Here is a 15517-nt window from a genome sequence, read left to right as displayed (position 1 = left end):
ATGAACAGGCTGAACACAGACGACACTGTTTCTCTTTTGAATGTAGTAAAAATTAAAAGTAAATTAAATATTAAAATAAAATTTAAAGCTTGGTAACTATAACAATATATTTTGTAATAAATATTCTTGATGTTGAAACATGAGCTTTATTCCTACATAATTGGATGTAATTAGCCAGAGCACATTCTGCAGCCTATGATTTTGCCTCTTGGAATAAACTGAACAACGTGGTCTAATTAGGTTAATTCATAGACTTATCATCTTTGTCAGTGCATCTGCCAGGCATCAACAAAATATGAAACAACATGGAAAAGATAAACATAGAATAGAAAAAGCTGTTATAGTTAGTATACTTAGAATCAAAACTCTCTTATGCTCTGTGTGATCAAAATGAACAAAAAAAAAATCAGACATTTCTAACAGCAATTATTTTACTTTAGATTTGATAATGTGTCTTTAACCCTTTTTTCTTGGTAATGCCAGCCTTTAAGAAAAAAAAAGTTTTTTTAATTTTTTAGGGATGGGGTCTCACTCTGTGGGCCAGGCTGGAGTGCAAAGGCACACTGTTCACTGTAGCCTCAAACTCCTGGGCTCAAGCAATCCTCCCATCTCAGCCTCCTGAGTAGCTGGGACCACAGCCATGCACCACCATGACTGGCTAATTTTTTTAAATTTTTTATTTTTTAGAGATTGGGTCTCACTTTGTTGCTCAGGCTGATCTCATACTTCTGGCCTCAAGCGATCCAAATGCCTTGTTCTCCCAAAGTGCTGTGATTATAGGTATAAGCCACCACACCCAGCCAAGAAAATACTTCTAAATAGAGATATAAACTTGAATAAAGCATCAAAGTAGTCAGATTATGGCAATTTTAAGTATTCACAAAGTAAATTGTACACCTAAATTACATGTATAAAAGATTTTATATCTTACTTCTGACTGCCTTAAAGAGGAAGAAAAGAGAAGTTACCTGAAGTTGATGGACAAATCCAGCATTAGGATTAATACAAAATCTTCTTTCTTGAACATAAGCAAAAGCATCTCTGAAAACAGAAAAAGAGTATTAATGTGATAGCATTATTTAATGAATTAATCATAATCATACAACTTAGCAATAGAGAGGGGTAATGAGTTGTAATGGAAAAAGCATGATGAGATTAAATATCACAATTCCTTTTCTCACCAGCTATATGCTTACGGCAGCTTGCTCAACTTCTCTAAGCTCTATTTTGTCCATTGGTAAAATGAAGAGTCTAATAACACCTACCTTGGGGAACTACTATGAATAGGAGGTAAGTGTAAAGTGGCCAGGTGCAGTGGCTCGTGCCTGTAACCCCAATCCTTTGAGAGGCCAACACAGGAGGACTGCTTGAAGTCAGGACTTTGAGACCAGCCTGGGCAATGTAGTAAGACCCCATCTCTACAAAAAACTTAAAAATTAGCCAGGCACAGTGATGTGGTATAGTCCCAGCTTCTTGAGAGGCTGAGGTGGGAGGATTACTTGAGTCCTCAAGTCTGAGACTACAGTGAGCTATGATTGTGCCACTACACTCCAGCCTGAGAAACAGAGGAAGACCCTGTCTCTAAAATAAATATATAAAATGTAAGCATTTTGTGCATATAGTACAAGTTCAAGCTCAAAATACTATCACTGGTTAAAGAGGTTTATTTACTTTTGTTATGAGGCTTAAAGTGCCTATAATAGTACTGAGCTCATAGCAGAGACCCAATAAATACAAGTTATTTCCAACATTAATGTTCTGACAAAATTCGAAATAATAAAAACAATATATAAAACATAAAGTCCATCAATACATGTTTAATCTTTTTTCAATTAAATATTTGTATTCCGGCTGGGTGCAGTGGCTCACCCCTGTAATACCAGCACCTTGGGAGGCCGAGGCAGGTGGATCACAAGGTCAAGAAATCGAGACCATCCTGGCCAACATGGTGAAACCCCATCTCTAATAAAAATACAAAAATTAGCCAGGTGTGGTGATGTGCACCTGTAGTCTCAGCTACTAGGGAGGCTGAGGCAGGAGAATTGCTTGAATCTGGGAGGCGGGGGTTGCAGTGAGCTGAGATCGCACCACTGCACTCCAGCCTGCCAATAGAGCGAGACGCCATCTCAAAAATAAATAAATAAATATTTGTATTCAAATAATATTCCTTTAAGAATAGATATTTTTAAGCAAAGTTATCCATTCTAATTTAAATATAAAAGGGGACTGAAATAGAAAGATGTGTCAATGATTACTATAAGATTTCTAATTTGTAGAACAAGAAAAGCTGAGAAAGGAAATACTGTACACTGGCCAGGCTTTTGCTTTGTCTTGGGGCAAGAAGCTCATTACCACCCCCTATCTTTTAAAAAATCTATACAGAATGCTTGGAAAAGATGATTTTTGATAAGAAAGACTACTCTGAATTGTAAATAGATGCTGCAAACAATTCCTAGGTAATTTTTCATCCAACTATTGTTAAAGGAGAACATGATAAATTAGCCCTTTAAATAAGGCAAGCACTAACATTTGTGGTCACGAGTTTTTATACTCATACCAACCAATTCCCTTGTGGTAGGTAAGTAGTTTTCCACAGGATTTCCATATTAGCCTATGCATATCTATACAAGTAGATAAATTAGGTTAAGACTAATCATGGAATAAGGGCCTGCCTAATCAAACATGACTACATGAAAAATAATCAAGGGAATAAGAACTTCAAACTTCCAAACCATTCCCATTAAGTTTCATTTTAATGAGAATTTAAACTGTGGCTAGGTTTTAGGGTATTTTCTTACCTGTACTTCATTCCAAATGTTTCCATAATGTATGCAATAACAAAGGCTGCACTGAAGAGGGGAAAATAATTTTAAAAACAACCAGAAAATACAACCCATTAATTAAATGTTATAGAAAGAAAGATTATTTCTAACTTCATACCTTCTGGAGATCCCTGCATTTCCATGCACAAGAACTTTTCCTGAAAAACATGAATTCGTTATTCTAATAGAAAAACACCTGAGTCAGTAGCTGAACTATATTGAAACCACAGTAAAGTAACTCCTTATATACTATAATCACTTGGATATCTTCAAATCTTTACAATTTGTTATTATCAACTGTGTAGAGAATATAGCAGACTCTTATTAAAGAAACTGAAAGCTCACAGAGAATTTGAAAACAGTCTACAGGGATACTCCAGAAAGCCTATCCAAATGAAACAAGTAATTGGGAAAATACAAATTTGGGAGTAAGCTACTACATATAATTGTAACTTCCATAACCTGCATTTAAGAAAATACCAACTAAAAAATTAACAAATAATCAAAATATAAACATTAGTTAAGGAAAGGAAATGTTATTTACCTCCCATTTGTAAGCTCCCATCAATAAATTCCTTAGTCTGGAGGCAAAAGACATGTAGATTAATGTAAGCATAAAATAAATGCATATAATGAAACAAAATGAAACCTATTGAAAACAATTTCCTAATTTATATGTATAAAAATTATTTTGATTCACCAATTTCCAAAATGCTATAAATAGAACTATTACAAGTCCAAAAAAATTAAAGAAGCCAAAATTTAATTTGAGTCTAATACATTCACAATATGATTCCTCAAATTTCTGGAGATCATAAAAAATTTTCTACAAATAATTCATTTCTTTTAAAAACACAATCACATAATTTTCAGTCATAGCAAAGTAAAAGTAGTAAGCTTTACAAGCACAATTAAAGGGGCTGGGCACGGTGGCTCACGCCTGTAATCCCAGCACTTTGGGAGGCTGAGGCAGGCAGATCACCTGAGGTCGGGAATTTGAGACCAGCCTGATCAACATGGAGAAACCCCGTCTCTACTAAAAATACAAAATTAGCTGGGCATGGCGGCTCATGCCTGTAATCCCAGCCACTTGGGAGGCTGAGGCAGAAAAATCACTTGAACCCGGGAGGCAGAGGTTGTGGTGAGCCAAGATTGCGCCATTGCACTCCAGCCTGGGCAACAAGAGTAAAACTCTTGTCTCAAAAAAATAAAAAATAAAAAATAAAGCACAACTAAGAAGTCAAATCATAAATAAATTTTAAATGATATTTAAAAAATACTGGTACCTACCATAGGGAAAAAACGTATTATATTTTCAACTGGATTATCTGCAATATCCAGGACTAAATATCTGAAAATAGAGTATTTTGTGATAAGCACACTTTAAGTAAAACACTTAAGGTACTTTAAAAAAATAACTCATTATTTCTTGGTAACCATGGCAAGAATGCAAAACAACTTTCAAAGTATCATATTCCCAAGAACTGTGTGGTAGATTTTACATTGCTTGAAGGCATTAAAACCTGAAACACCATGTTAACATCTCTGATATTTAAGTATTTAAAAAATCCATCAGGCTGGGCACAATGGCTCATGCCTATAATCCCAGCATTTTGGGAGGCCAAGGTGGGAGGATCACTTGAGCCCAGGGATTCGAGACCAGCCTGAGCAACAGAGGGAGACTCCATCTCTACAGAATATTAAAAAATTAGCTGGGTGTCGTGGTGTGCACCTATAGTCCCAGCTACTAAGGGGGCTGAGGTAGAACTGTGTGAGCCTGGAAGTCAAGGATATAGTAAGCTGTGATTGGGCCACTGCACTCCAGCCTGGGTAACAGAGCAAGATTCTTATCTCGAAAATAAATACATATTTTATTTGCATATAATGAACCATCTGGTTAAAATAGAAAAATCACAAGCAGGAAGATACATTCCTCTAGATTAGAGTGGACCTAGAAATAAAGACAAAAGTACCTGTAATCGTTATGTTATTCTTTTATTTCTACCAATTTCTCTAAGACCAGAAGATTGTTCTCTAAGTGGTCCTGTGACTCCTGCTCATGAACCTACAGAGGACATTTCAGAGGAAGTCCAAAGTCTAAGAGAACGAACAAATAAAAACGGAAGGTATGGTCTATGGAACCAGGAGTCAAACATTCACTGTTTGAACTCATCTTTAGTAAAAGGGGGAAAAAAAAAAAAAACTAGCTGAGAGAGCACCTGTACTGAATTTTACACTTTACAAAATACTTAAAAGGCATTTTAAATATGTTAGCTTATTTTATTTTGTAAAAAACTTCCATTTCTAAGCGTTTCTAAGACCACTGTTTATTAACACAACTATAGGCAATTAGCTAAGTTATTAAATTAGTTTTAAGAACAATTTTGCACTAAAAAATACAGTTTTTCAATGATCATTTAGGTGGTAACAACTTCAAAGAATTCAGAACTTTAATACAGAGAAGCTGAGGCTGAGCATGGTGGCTCATGCTTGTAATCCCAGCACTTGGGGAGGCCGAGGCAGGTGGATTGCCTGAGGTCAGGAGTTCAAGACCATCCTGGCCAACATGGTGAAACCCCATCTCTACTAAAAATATAAAAATTAGCCAGCCATGGTTGCGCACACCTGTAATCCCAGTTACTCAGGAGGCTGAGGCAGGAGAATCACTTAAACCTGGGAGGCAGAGGTTGCAGTGGGCCAAAATTGTGCCACTGCACTCCAGCCTGGGTGAAACAGCAAGACTCTGTTTCAAAAACAAAAACAAAAAAAACAAAAAAAACACAGAAGCTGAACCTCAGGATCTGAGGAAAATCCAATATTTAACCTACAAGGATTTCGACAATGACTGTATCCTGAAGTGACTGGGTATTCCAGTTACATAAAATAATGCTTCAGGGGAAAAATGTTAACTCAGAATGAAATTAAATATTTTAACGCATAACATTTTCAGTGTCAAGCACTGCTAGTAGAACTATCAATCTCTAAGAAGCTAGTATTGTAAAAGTTTAAGGAGAAATGGTTCTTCCATTAGGATAAAGAACCTGCACAAACAACATTATAATTTAAAACAAAAAGTCTGTACACATTAGAAATGAATAGTATGATTTTTTGGCTTTTTTGTTTTTTCTTAAGATTAGTTTCACCTTATATAGTTTGATATTTTAAAATACAACATTCTCATTTTCTTTAATAATTCTATGCATATATAAGTAAATACACATACACAACAGAGAACGATTTAAAAGGAAATATTCCAAATGTTAACAAAAGTGTTTTCTCTGAATTGTGGAACTATAGATGATTTAAATATTTTTCTTGGTGTCATTCTATACCTTCCAAAGTACTTATAAAGAATAAGTGTTTCATGGCCAGGTGTGGTGGCTCATGCCTGTAACCCCAGCACTTTGGGAGGCTGAGGTGGGTAGATCGCTTAAGCTCAGGAGTTCAAGAACAGCCTGGGCAACACAGCAAAACCCCATCTCTACAAAAAAATAAAAAAAATTAGCCCGGTCCGGTGGTGCACCTGTAGTCCCAGCTACTTGGAAGGCTGAGGCAGGAAGATTGCTTGAGCCTGGGAGGTCAAGGCTACAATGAACAGAAATCATGCCAATGCAATCCAGGCTGGGCAGCAGAGAAAGATCCTGTCTTTAAAAAAAAAAAAGTATTTCTTTCATAATTATAAAAAAATTCAGGCTGGGCGCAGTGGCTCACGCCTGTAATCCCAGCACTGTGGGAGGCCAAGGCAGGCGGATCACGAGGTCAGGAGTTTGAGACCAGCCTGACCAACATGGTGAAACCCCGTCTCTACTAAAAATACAAAAATTAGCCAGGCACATGCCTGTAATCTCTAATACTCAGGAGGCTGAGGCAGAAGAATTGCCTGAACTTGGGAGGCAGAGGTTGCAGTGAGCCCTGCATTCTAGCCTGGATGACAGAGCGAGACTCTGTCTCAAAAAAAAAAAAAAAAAAAAAATTCAGTGTTTTGGGATATTCCTTTTTAATAACTAGTTTTAATAAACTAAATATGGTGTAAAAAAAAACACTACAAAAGTAAAGAGTCAGCCCTCCATATCCAAGAATTTCATACCTGTGGATTCAACCGACAACGATCAAAAACATTAACAAAAAATAAGGTAAAATACAACACTAAAAATAATAAAAATAAAATCCAATACTATTCACACAACACTTACACTGTACTAAGTATTAGAAGTAATCTAGAGATGATTTAATGTATATGAGAGAATGTGCACAGGTTATATGCAAATATTACACCAGTTTATATAAGGGACTTGAGCATCTGAGGATTTTGTTATTCATGGGGGTTCCTGGAGCCAATCCCCCATGGATACCAAGGGTACCATGAAAAATATGTCCCTCGGCTGAGCGTAGTGGCTCACGCCTGTAAATCCCAGTGCTTTGGGAGGCCAAGGCAGGCAGATCACGAGGTCAGGAGTTCGAGACCAGCCTGGCCAACATGGTGAAACCCCGTCTGTACTAAAAATACAAAAATTAGGCCAGGTGCGGTGGCTCATACCTGTAATCCCAGTGCTTTGGGAGGCTGAGGCAGGTGGATCAAGAGGTCAGGAGTTCAAGATCAGCCTGGCCAAGATGCTGAAACCCCGTCTCTACTAAAAATACAAAAAAAATTATCTGGGAGTGGTGGTGGGCGCCTGTAATCTCAGCTACTTAGAAGGCTGACGCAGAGAATTGCTTAAACCTGGGAGGCGGAGGATGCAGTGAGCCGAGATCACGCCACTGCACTCCAGCCTGGGCAACAGAGCGAAACTCTGTCCAAAAAAAAAAATTAGCTGGGTGTGGTGGCACATGCCTGTAATCCCAGCTACTCAGGAGGCTGAGGCAGGAGAATCGCTTGAACCCAGGAGGCAGAGGTTGCAGTGAGCCAAGATCACACCACTGCACTCCAGCCTGGGTGACAGAGTGAGACTCCATCTCAAAAAAACAAAACAAAACAAAATAAAAACGAAAGAAAAATACGTCCCTCTACCATCACAGGCCCTGAATTTTCCTTCTTAGAAGCAATTACTATGAAGTTTCTAGCCTGTTGGTCCAGAAATTTTTTATGCATATATTAAGAATAAATATATGGAATGTAGTATATATATATATTTACTCAACACATTGCAAATATATACATTGTTCCACACCCTGCTTTATTCATGTAATGCATTATCTTGGAGATCATCCCAAATCCAAACACATACATATATTTCATTCTTTTTCATGGTTACATAGTATTCTATTATATGTTCACACAATGTATTTTAGAGTATGTGTCTTGTATTTACAGATATTTATAGATTGGTTTCATTGTAAAAATAAAGCAGAGCATTAAATTTTTTTTTTTATTTTTGAGACAGAGTCTTGCTCTGTCACCAGGCTGGAGTGCAGTGGGGCAATCTTGGCTCACTGAAACCTCTGCCTCCCAGGTTCAAGTGATTCTCCTGAGTAGCTGGGACTACAGGCATGTGCCACCACGCCCAGATAATTTTTGTATTTTTAGTAGAGACGGGGTCTCACTGTGTTGGCCAGGACAGTCTCAATCTTGACCTCGTGATCCACCCTCCTCAGCCTCCCAAAGTACTGGGATTATAGGTGTAAGCCACAGCGCTGTTTTTTTTTTGTTTTGTTTTGTTTTGTTTTTGAGACGGTGTCTTGCTCTGTCGCCCAGGCTGGAGTGCAGTGGTGTGATCTCGGCTCACTGTAACCTCTGCCTTCCGGGTTCAAGCAATTCTCCTGCCTCAGTCTCCTGAGCTGCTGGGATTACAGGCATGTGCCACCACGCTCAGGTAATTTTTGTTTTAGTAAAGATGGGGTTTTGCCATGTTGGCCAGGCTGGTCTCGAACTCCTGACCTCAGGTGATCTGCCCACCTCGGCCTCCCAAAATGCTGGGATTACAGGAGTGAGCCACCGTGCTGGCCTAAAATATTTTTAACATATATACTTTTACATAGATATTGAAGGAAGAAGCTGCCTCCCAGGATAGGAGCAAGGTGGCTTGGGTTAAGAGAAAAAGTAGAGTTACTTTCATTATATATGTTTACATATCCTTTCACTTTTGTACCATGTGTAATATACTCTATTTTAAAAATGAAGTTAAAATAAAGAACATTAAAAACCATTACATGCTCAACTGAACTTACAAGATAAATAAGAACATCAGATGAGATACCATTTTTACTCCATTAGACTTTGAGAAATTAAAAATGTTTCATAATTCCGTCTTGGAGAGATACTAAGGGAAGAGTCACTCTCACATACTTGATAGTGGGAATGTACACTGATACAACGCACTGGAAAACAATCTGCAACATCTATCAAAATTTAAAATGTTCATACTCTTATATCCAGCAATTCTGCAAATAAGCCCTATCAATATGCTCACATATAAATTGAGTAATAAGTACAATGATAGTCACTATATGCTATACATATTAGTATAAGGCCAGAAACAATCTAAATATCTAACAGACTAATTGAATAAATTTTAGTATAGCCATACAATGGATTACAATGCAACTTAAAAAGAATAAGCAGTTTGATATACATACCGATATAAACCAATCTCCAAAAAATATAAAGTAAAAAAGAAAGCCAATGTAAAAAAACAAAAATTTATCTATAAGACTATGCTCATAAATTTAACCTAACACTCAAAAACTACCCAATAAAGAGGTAACAGTAGCTGCTGTTTCCCTAAACCTATCCCCTAGATACTCAATTCCTTTATCCCTCAAGAGATAAAATAATGTACACTAAAACCTATTTTTCAGTATACATTATTTTTAAATTCTTTTTTATTTTTACTTTCCCAGAAACTTCTTGACAATATACACTCTTTTGAACCTTTAGAATTCTGCATTATGGGCATAATTTATTTAAGTATTTTAAGTAAAATTTATTTTAAAAAACTATGTACTATATGACCCATTTTTACAAACTAGATATGTACAGAAACAACTGATGGTACAAAACCTGAAATGAAACTTCATTAAGTGTTTTACAAATCATAGCAATAATTCTTACCTAAATAACTGCTGAAAGTTTGGTTTAATAAAGTTTGCTTCAATATTTTGTCGTATGCATATTATATGGGTTATTCCATGTTTCTGTAGTACAGGTAGCTGTATAAAAAAAAAGCAGGGGGAGGACAGGGAAGATAAATATTTTAAAATATCAAACATCATCTTACTATATAACACAGATGTTTGAAAATACACAGAACCCACATCTCTGCTTAAGTCCAGGGAATTAAAGCTAATTTTATAATATACCTGAAGTGGGCAGCAAGATATTTCAATGATTCAAGATTAATACATTAATGTCCTCAAAAGGTTAACAGGGATATTTCATACCTATAATTTTAGAGCTTGATGGAACCTTTATGTAAGATATTTGGCATAGCACCTGGGACACACAGCAAGTGTTTAATAAATGGTAGTTAATATATATTGACTGCAATCTTTATTGTTTAGAGAGAACTACTAAGACATAAAACAGTTACATTACCAAATACTTGGACATCACTGACCTAGTTAACGGCAGTACTGGAACCCAAATCTCTAGACAACTCCTTGCCTCTCCCTGTATACTTTAAGAGTCAGAATTAATTTACATACTTCACAGAATCTAATTAACCTTTTACCATTTAAAAATTTTCCTGAAGTTAAAAATGGCAACTTCAATGACATCTTATTATATTCAATACAGGTTGAGTATCCCTTATCTAAGATGCTGGTCCCAAGATAGGACCAGAAGTGTTTCAGATTTCAGATTTTGAAATATTTGCATATACATACTGAGATGTCTTGGGGATGGTATCCAAGTTTAAACACAAAATTCATTTATGTTTCACACACACCATATATACTCTGAACGTAATTTCATACAGTCATTTGGTGCATGAAACAAAATTTTGACAGTAACCCATTACATGGGGTCAGGTGTGGAATTCACTTGTGCTGTCATGCTGACACTCAAAAAGTTTCACTTTGGAGCATTTCAGATTTTTCAGATTAGGGATACTCAACCTGTAGTGCTTTTGGCTCCATACTTAAAGCAATTTAACATGACAATTCTAGAAATTACCAGATAATAAGTTTTCATTTGCTAGTGATAAGTTTAAGTGAGTTTATAGATGTTATTTTATTACCTAGAGCATTAAGTTCCATGACAGAAAAGATTTTTATTTGTTCACTGATACATAGTATGTGTAAAATGTATAATACAATTCACCTAAGTATCAAGTATGTATAACTAGTTAAGTTGTTCAATAATTACCTGTTCAATAAATGAACTAACAAGTCACGATGGCATGAGAATCAGATAACCTTGAATTTCTTGACACATTGTTTTAAATCCTATATATTTAATTCCCATTTTCTGCATTTTAAATAGTACAAAACAGTAGCACTAATAATTCATAAGCAAAGTAAAAAAAAATAATTTATATGTGTTATGAACTAAATGTTTGCATCACCTCAAATTCTTATGTTGAAATCCTTACACCCAAGATGTGATGGTGGAGTCTCTGGAAGATAATCAGTTTTAGACTGAGGTCATGAGGGTAGAAACCTCCATGACAGGATTGTACCCTTGTAAGAAGAGGCAAGAACTCATTCTCTTGGCCATGTGAGGATACAGCAAGAAGGGAGGGATCTGCAAGCCAGCAAGAGGGTCCTCACCAGAGCCGGACCATGACTGTGGACTTTCCAGCCTCCAGAACTCAAATAATCGTCTGTTGTTTAAGCCACCCTGTCTATGGTATTTTGTTTGAGCAGCCTGGGCTAAGACAATATAATTTGCAAGTTTTAAGTGTTAATTTCTGCAGCAAGTTTTATGTCAGCATAGATTAGAATTCAATTATCTTTGTATTTCTTGAGTATAACTTGAGTTAGGGAAAGTGAGATAAGCATTTGGTAAGATTAATAATTAACCAATGTTCTATATTGAGATTTGTGCCAATTTCCACAACAAATTCAACATTAAGTCCTTCGTTTACACTTGATGCCTATGGAGTTTTCCTATCTACTTTATGAATGTGAGAAAGTACAAGACGATGCACATAATTATGTATAAATATGCTTAAACAAATTTTGAAGGCCCAATAGACTACTACTAAATAAAAATAAACTATCAAAATAGAGCCCTAACGTAACAGCGAATAGATTTTGTACTTTTCAGAGGCAGATCTGCAATTACTTTTGCACCAACCTAATATGAAGCAAATTATGACCTTACCTCACATTTAAAAACAGTAGAAAAACTTTACAAAAACAAACCGTTTACTAATTACAAAGGCCCTAAATTTGTCCCTTTTATTTAAACTGTATTTGAATTTAATAAAAAGATATACTTAAGTAAATGTGGCCAGCATAGCCAGACTCCATCTCTACAAAAACTTTGAGAATTAAGCCAGGCATGGTGGTGTGTGCCCGTAGTCCTGGCTACTTGGGAGACTAAGGCGGGAAGACAGCTTGAGCCCAGGAGTTTGAGGTTACAGTGAGCTATGAGAGTGCGCCACTGTACTCCAGCCTGGGTAACAGAGCGAGACCCCACTCCTCTCCCACAAAATAATAACAGTAAATGAGTGTTTAAAAAGGAGTTTATCCATTTAGGTTTATCTCCATTATTATTTTTTGTTGTTGTTTTTAGATAATGGTATGAAAAGAAATATGGGCTATATTATGGTTACCTAGGGTGGGAAATAAACTGCCATAGAGGCTTTTCCTGTCTAATAAGACCATGGTGACATTTCAAGAAAAGAAGTTTTGAAGAACTAGACCCTTTTTTGTGCGTGTTTTTGTTTCATTTTGAGACAAAGTCTCACTCCGTCAACCAGGCTGGAGTACAGTGGTGCCATGTTGGCTCACTGCAACTTCTACCTCCCAGGTTCAAGCAATTCTCGCGCCTCAGCCTCGCGAGTAGCTGGGATTACAGGTGTGTACCACCATAACCAGCTAATTTTTGTATTTTTAGTAGAGACGGGGTTTTGCCATGTTGGCCAGGCTGGTCTCGAACTCCTGGCCTCATGTAATCCGCCTGCCTCAGCCTCCCATTGAGGAGATAGACCTTTAAACAAATACTTTAATTTAATGTGATAAATACTGTATGTATATTTATAAAGTACAGTGGGAATTTCAAAAATGTTAATTATCCAAAACCATCTGGAAGACTAGTACTTGGTGAATAGCAAATTATATGGACAATAACCTTGTTTACATCTGTCTTTTACAAAATAAATTACGGCTATGTCTATAGTTACCTGCCCTATCCTTTCCCTAGTACTTATTTTTACTAACTCCCTATCTTTCCAACTAAGCAAAAATCATCAAGATGACCAGGTTTACTCTTAGCCATGTCTCAACTGTCAAAAAAAATCTTCCAGTTTCAAAATCAATGACCTTTTAAAACCGGTTAAATTCCTAAGAACATCACATTAAATTATGGATATATCAAACACAATTTAAGTATACTGACTTCTGAATAGGCAAAGTATTGGGGAAAGACATCTGTGATATGTTCCACGTTGTAACTCAAAGAGAATTAGTAGCATTGAATCTTTTAGAAGTGGCAAGAACATTGCTATATTTATTAAAATGAGATCTACCTATTTTAACTGCAACTGAGTAAGTCCATTAAAGTTTGACTATGTAGAATATCTATACGGATTGAATATCCCTTATTTAAAATGCCAGGGACCAGAAATATTTCAGAGTTTGGATTTGTTTGTTTTGCCTATTTGCATTATACTTATAATTGAGCATCCCTAATCCAAAAATCCGAAATCCGAAATATTCCAGTGAGGATTTCCTTCGAGTGACATACTGGTGCTCAAAAAGTTTCAAATTTCAGAGCAGGGATACCAACCAGCTCTCTAAAGTCTGGCTGGCAAAACAGAACTAAGGTGAATGACTTTCAATTAACACACACAGTCTTACCCTTGATAAGGAAGGTTTAACTAAACATTGAAATTCCTTATTTTGGGCTTTAACTATATCTCATATTGTTCTGAAGCTATGATTAGCAATTACAGATGTCTAGTGTTTTAGAGAGTAAATAAGTTATTAAAGGTCAGTTATTTGGTAAATCTTTCAAACATACAAATTTCATGAGGAAAAAACAAAAACTCTGATTTGTGGTGAAACACTTGAGAACTACTGGTCTAGTAAAATAGGGAAAGAGGAAGGTACTCCAGAGTGACAATTACTGTTAACAGACAGTATTTGTGGATGTTGCCTAAAATAAAACTCTTTATTACTAAAAAACTTACCCAAGAAAAGTTGGTTAATAAAAGTCTCTCTTGATGAATCTAACAAAGTTCATACCTTGCTTTTCATAGCAGATGAATATGGGCCTAAGAACAATCCAGGTAAAATTTCCTAGAAATAAAAAAATTTGAGGTATTTACCATCAGCAATTTAAATCTATAAGACTATATAAATAAGACAAACCTTATTTGGCCAAATCAAAAGCAGCACAAGATACAACAAGATTGGAACTATTATCTATTTTTTTAATCTTTTTTTTTTCTTTAAAAAATAGAGACGAAGTCTCACTATGTTGCCCAGGCTGATAAGGAACTCCTGGGCTCAAGTGATCCTTCTGCCTCAGCGTCCCAAACGGCTGGAATTACAGACATGAACTCCTGTGCCTGACCTAAAACTATTATCTATAGTTAATAGAAGCAAATTATTACTGTAACATAAAAATTCCAAATTCAAATATTTGCCAGTTGACAAAATTTCAACAAGTATGTACCTTCCAGATGTTGAATTCAAATTTATTTTATGTAAATTCAATATAGAAAGCTTTCAGTCTGGATATATCATACCCTAGATACTAACAGTAACTTTATAGTTCAGTTCTATAAGTCATAATTATTTGTATATAAAACTGATTTCTTCCACCAGGCTTTTGTGGGCAGAAATTACATTTAGTCATCTTTGCATTCCTCCTAACACCAAGTAAAATGCCTCATAGGTACTCACCTATTTTTTCAAAGTGAACTTTCATTAAGAGAGAAAAGTAACAGATTTTTAGAAGTCATGGGATTCCCAGGAACAAGATACTGCTTAATCCTGGGGCAAACAGACTTGACGGTAAATGGTATGAAATGCAAAAGAAAATGAACTGCTATGAGGGTTAGCTATCGTTTAATTCATTCCAAACTGAAAGTATTCAATTTGATCTTCTAGAAGACTTAATTGTGGAAGTTGATTAAAAATCGGACACAAAATGAACAATGCTTATTTGTTGTACAGACAACTCTCCCTAACTTATCTAGACAAACAGAGAAAGCAAACTGCTTTCAAAAGGAATACAAAGAAAGTATCCAATTTTTCACGTGAGGAAAAAGAAAGTGACTCATTGGCCAGGCACGGTGGCTCATGCCTGTAATCCCAGCACTTTGGGAGGCCAAGGTGGGTGGATCACCTGAGGTCAGTGGATCACCTGAGGTCAGGAGTGTGAGACCAGCCTGACCAACAAGGAGAAACCCTGTCTCTACTAAAAATACAAAATTAGCTGGGTGTGGTGGCGCATGCCTGTAATCCCAGCTACTCGGGAGGCTGAGGCAGGAGAATCACTTGAACCCGGGAGGTGGACGTTGCGGTGAGCCGAGATCGTGCCATTGCACTCCAGCCTGGGCAACAAGAGCGAAACTCTGTTTCAA

The 15517-nt window shown here is 36.3% G+C and overlaps 1 protein-coding gene across 2 annotated transcripts in view; it reads right to left on the bottom strand.

Moving 5' to 3' along the window:
- Positions 1 to 15517, bottom strand: part of STYX (serine/threonine/tyrosine interacting protein) — a 44812-nt gene that overhangs the window by 14259 nt on the left and 15036 nt on the right. For both annotated transcript variants that reach the window (XM_034937564.3, XM_055097586.2), the window contains 7 exons: positions 14172 to 14225; positions 9871 to 9968; positions 4113 to 4173; positions 3367 to 3403; positions 2941 to 2980; positions 2799 to 2849; positions 969 to 1041 (listed from right to left, as the gene is read on the bottom strand). In XM_034937564.3, the coding sequence (XP_034793455.1) occupies positions 969 to 1041; positions 2799 to 2849; positions 2941 to 2980; positions 3367 to 3403; positions 4113 to 4173; positions 9871 to 9968; positions 14172 to 14225 (414 nt within the window). The remainder of the gene's footprint in view (positions 1 to 968; positions 1042 to 2798; positions 2850 to 2940; positions 2981 to 3366; positions 3404 to 4112; positions 4174 to 9870; positions 9969 to 14171; positions 14226 to 15517) is intronic.

The sequence above is a fragment of the Pan paniscus genome, chromosome 15 (genome assembly GCF_029289425.2).
Source record: "Pan paniscus chromosome 15, NHGRI_mPanPan1-v2.0_pri, whole genome shotgun sequence".
In the NCBI taxonomy this organism is placed as follows: Eukaryota; Metazoa; Chordata; class Mammalia; order Primates; family Hominidae; genus Pan; species Pan paniscus.
Note: the sequence above shows the minus strand (reverse complement) of the source record. Positions and strands in the feature narration are given on the sequence as shown.